Source organism: Epinephelus fuscoguttatus, linkage group LG22 (assembly GCF_011397635.1).
Source record: "Epinephelus fuscoguttatus linkage group LG22, E.fuscoguttatus.final_Chr_v1".
In the NCBI taxonomy this organism is placed as follows: Eukaryota; Metazoa; Chordata; class Actinopteri; order Perciformes; family Serranidae; genus Epinephelus; species Epinephelus fuscoguttatus.
In genome coordinates, this window is record NC_064773.1 from 1,407,373 (window position 1) to 1,411,591 (window position 4,219).

At 45.7% G+C, this 4,219-nt stretch overlaps 1 protein-coding gene across 1 annotated transcript; it reads left to right on the top strand.

The window, feature by feature from the left end:
• Positions 1-1,107: 1,107 nt before the first annotated feature.
• On the top strand, positions 1,108-3,859 carry LOC125883174 (E3 ubiquitin-protein ligase TRIM21-like). Its single transcript, XM_049567392.1, has 2 exons — positions 1,108-1,546; positions 1,631-3,859. The coding sequence occupies exons 1-2, from the start codon at positions 1,108-1,110 to the stop codon at positions 2,713-2,715; spliced, it is 1,524 nt and encodes a 507-aa protein (XP_049423349.1). The 3' UTR covers positions 2,716-3,859.
• The last annotated feature ends 360 nt before the right edge of the window (positions 3,860-4,219 follow it).

The window sequence follows — 4,219 nt, forward strand, 5'->3', positions numbered from 1 at the left end:
GGAGTTTGCATGTTCTCCCCGTGTCAGCGTGGGTTTCCTCCAGGTGCTCTGACATGTTCTCCCCGTGTCAACGTGGGTTTCCTCCAGGTACTCCCACATGTTCTCCCTGTGTCAGCGTGGGTTTCCTCCAGGTGCTCTGACATGTTCTCCCTGTGTCAGCGTGGGTTTCCTCCAGGTGCTCTGACATGTTCTCCCTGTGTCAGCGTGGGTTTCCTCCAGGTGCTCTGACATGTTCTCCCTGTGTCAGCGTGGGTTTCCTCCAGGTGCTCTGACATGTTCTCCCCGTGTCAACGTGGGTTTCCTCCAGGTGCTCTGACATGTTCTCCCTGTGTCAGCGTGGGTTTCCTCCAGGTGCTCTGACATGTTCTCCCTGTGTCAGCGTGGGTTTCCTCCAGGTGCTCTGACATGTTCTCCCTGTGTCAGCGTGGGTTTCCTCCAGGTGCTCCCACATGTTCTCCCTGTGTCAGCGTGGGTTTCCTCCAGGTGCTCTGACATGTTCTCCCTGTGTCAGTGTGGGTTTCCTCCAGGTGCTCCCACATGTTCTCCCTGTGTCAGCGTGGGTTTCCTCCAGGTGCTCCGACATGTTCTCACTGTGTCAGCCTGGGTTTCCTCCAGGTGCTCTGACATGTTCTCCCTGTGTCAGCGTGGGTTTCCTCCAGGTGCTCCCACATGTTCTCCCTGTGTCAGCGTGGGTTTCCTCCAGGTGCTCTGACATGTTCTCCCTGTGTCAGCGTGGGTTTCCTCCAGGTACTCCCACATGTTCTCCCCGTGTCAGCATGGGTTTCCTCCAGGTGCTCTGACATGTTCTCCCTGTGTCAGCGTGGGTTTCCTCCAGGTGCTCTGACATGTGCGGGGTCGTCCTGGATGGGTACACGGACTCTGAGAGATCTAAGATCAAATGTGGTGCATTCATTCTCCCTTTGACACAATATTCTTAATATCCTGTCGTGTGTTTTCATGTCTTGTAGTGTGTGCAGGTTTGAGACTAGATTAGAGAGAAGACCATCTGTGATGCAACCAGATTTTAAAATAGGTTAGGATTTTAAAACTCCTGTAGTCTAAGCCCGGCTGAAGTCATTCTTTCTCTTTTGGTTCCAGGGTTTCAACATGATGGCTGCCAACTGTCTGCCGAGTGAGGACCAGCTGCTGTGCAGCATCTGCCTGGAGGTGTTCACAGATCCAGTCACGTTACCATGTGGACACAACTTCTGCAAAAGCTGCATCACGCAGCACTTGAGATTTAATTCGCAGCGCCAGTGTCCCATGTGTAAAGAACAAGTTAATAGAAAATGTAAGCTGAAGGTGAATACCTTCATATCTGAGATGGCTGCTCAGTTCAGACAGTCAGCTGAAAGGAAATCAGGGGACAGCTCAGAGCAACAAGTTGAGACACCTGCAGAAGCTTCCTCTGACGTTCCTATTGGAACCAAACGCACTAGGCTGAAGTCCTGCCTGTGGTTAGGCCTGGCATGTCTGACCGTCGGCTTAGCAATTAACTACCAGCTTCATCAAACAATATCCAGCCTGAAAATCCATCAGCTGTTTGATACTGATGAGCACATGTGTCCTGTGCACGATAAACCTCTGGAGCTCTACTGCAAGGATGAACAGAAGCCCATATGTCAGACCTGCGCTGATGCAAGTCACAAATTTCACCACATTGTTCCTCTGAAAGAAGAATACGAAGTGAAAAAGACAGAGCTTTTGAAAACAGAGGCTGCAATTTTGTATAAGATCGTGGAGAGGCAACTGAAGCTTCAGGAGATCAGACAATGGGCGAAGCTCAGCAAGGAAGCTACAGACAGAGAGAGGGCTGATGGTGTTCAGGTCTTCAACACTTTGATCCAGTCTTTGGAAAGAGCTCAGGCCGAGCTCATCGGGATGACTGAAGCCAAGCAGAAAACCACAAATAAACAGGCCAAAGATTTCATCCAAGGGCTGGAGCAGGAAATCTCTGAGCTGATCAGGAGACGCGATGAGGTGAAGCAGCTCTCACGCTCAGAGGACCACCTCCACTTCCTCCAGAGCTTCCCATCTGTGACTGCAGCTCCACTCGCCAACAAGTTGCCAGAGTTCAGTGTCTGTCCAGCATCGTATGGACGAATCCTGAGGACAACTCTGGTGACTGCGGTGGATCAGCTGACGAAGTCAGCCAGAAATAAGATGGAGAAGCTGGATGAAGCTGATCTGAAGAGCATTCAGCAGACAGCAGTAGATGTGACTCTGGATCCTGACACTGCACATCCTACTCTGATTCTGTCTGATGATGGGAAACAAGTTCACTATGGTGGTGAGACCGAGGATGAAATCCCAGACAACTTTGTCCTGGGAAAGCAGGGTTTCTCTTGTGAAAGATTTTCCTACGATGTTCAAGTTAAAGGGAAGACGGTGTGGGTTTTAGGAGTGGTCAAGGAGTCTGTCAGGAATGAAGAACTTTACCAAAACTCTGAGAACGACTACTGGGCTATACTTCAGTTTCAAAAAGACTTCTTTGCACTCACTGGCAAGGCTGTTTCTTTCTCTGTCAGTGATCCGCCTGAGAAGGTCAGAGTGTTTGTGGATTATGAGGAGGGTCTGGTCTCCTTTTATAACGCAGATTCTGCAGCTCTTCTCTACTCCTTCACTGGCTGCTCCTTCACCGAGAAACTCTACCCAGTCTTCAGTCCTGGTTTTAGTGACTCCGCCCCTCTGATTATCTCCCCAGTCAACCAGTAAAGATGAAACTAATCATTGCTTTTGCAACAATCTGCTATTTTATACACATTTGTTTTTTGCTCCCATTTTTCGCAGGATTAAGTTAAACATAGAAATATTTCTCTGAAATTTTGGTCACAAATTTGTTAGAATCTGTGTCAGTGAGCACTTCTCCATCCACCTGACAGGCGTGTCTGATTAAACAGCATCATTCCTACACAGGCGTGTATTGGGACGGTCACAGTAAAATGTGATGTTTGATCACACAGTGACACAAATGGAGCGTGTTGTTAACATGCTGACCGCCGGTATGTCCATCAGAGCTGCTGACTGTAAACTTAATTAACTTAATGTTCAATTTGTGTTGAAATTCTTCAGTTGTGCAGACAAATTGCCAGCTGACCAGATTTGTTGGCTTTTGATAATCTGGCCAGGGAAGATGTTGGATGTGGAGGTCCTGAGCTGGTGTGGCTACATGTGGTCTGTAGTTGTGAGGCTGGTTGGATGTACTGCAGAATCCACAGAAACAACATTAGGGATGGCTTATGTTTGGTTTGAGGGAGTGTGCCAATGTGACGTCTGTGTCGTGTTGTGATCAAACATCAACTTTTCAGGTGTTCTTTCATTGTGACCATCCCAAAACACACCTGTCAGGTGGATGGATTATTTTGGGAAAGGAGAAGTGACACTTAAGAAGGTTTAAGCAAATTTGCGACCAAAGTTTAAGAGAAATATATCAATAAAAACAGTTTTACATCTTTAAGTTAAACCTGTGAAAAATGGGAGCAAAACAAACGTGTTTAGATTTTTGTTTAGTGTACTCACAGCTGCAACAAATTAATTGTTAGTTGGTTTTATTAGTGTCCTAAGTGTTATATTGTAGGCAACTGGACTTGCTTGAGTTTCTAAAAGACGTTTCACCTCCCATCCAAGAGGCTGATGATGAATGATTTAACTGTCTGCACATCAGAGGTGGGTAGTAACTAGTTACATTTACTCAGTTACATTTACTTGAGTAACTTTTTGGATAAATTGTACTTTTCAGAGTAGATTTAATGCAAAATACTTTTTACTTTTACTTGAGTTATATTGTTTTAAAGCAACAATACTCTTACTTGATTTATGTTATGTTTGTAAAGATTTAATTTATTTTTGTTTTAGTTAAAGGGGTATCATTTGAATTTGCAGATTATTATTTTTGATTGATTGATTACGTTCATGTTCTTATTTTACAAATAAATCAGACGTTACTCAACAGTTACTCAGTACTTGAGTAGTTTTTTCACCAAATACTCTTTTACTCTTACTCAAGTAATTATTTGGATGATATACTTTTTGCTTTTACTTGAGTAATATTGTTCTAAAGTATCAGTACTCTTACTTGAGTACAATATTTGGCTACTCTACCCACCTCTGCTGCACATCCCGACCTCAACAAGACAGCTGTGTGGTCGCTCCTCGTGAACACGGGCAGCGTCGCTCTGCGGCCGCCTCTGGACGGTGCACAGCAGTGATCCACAGCAGG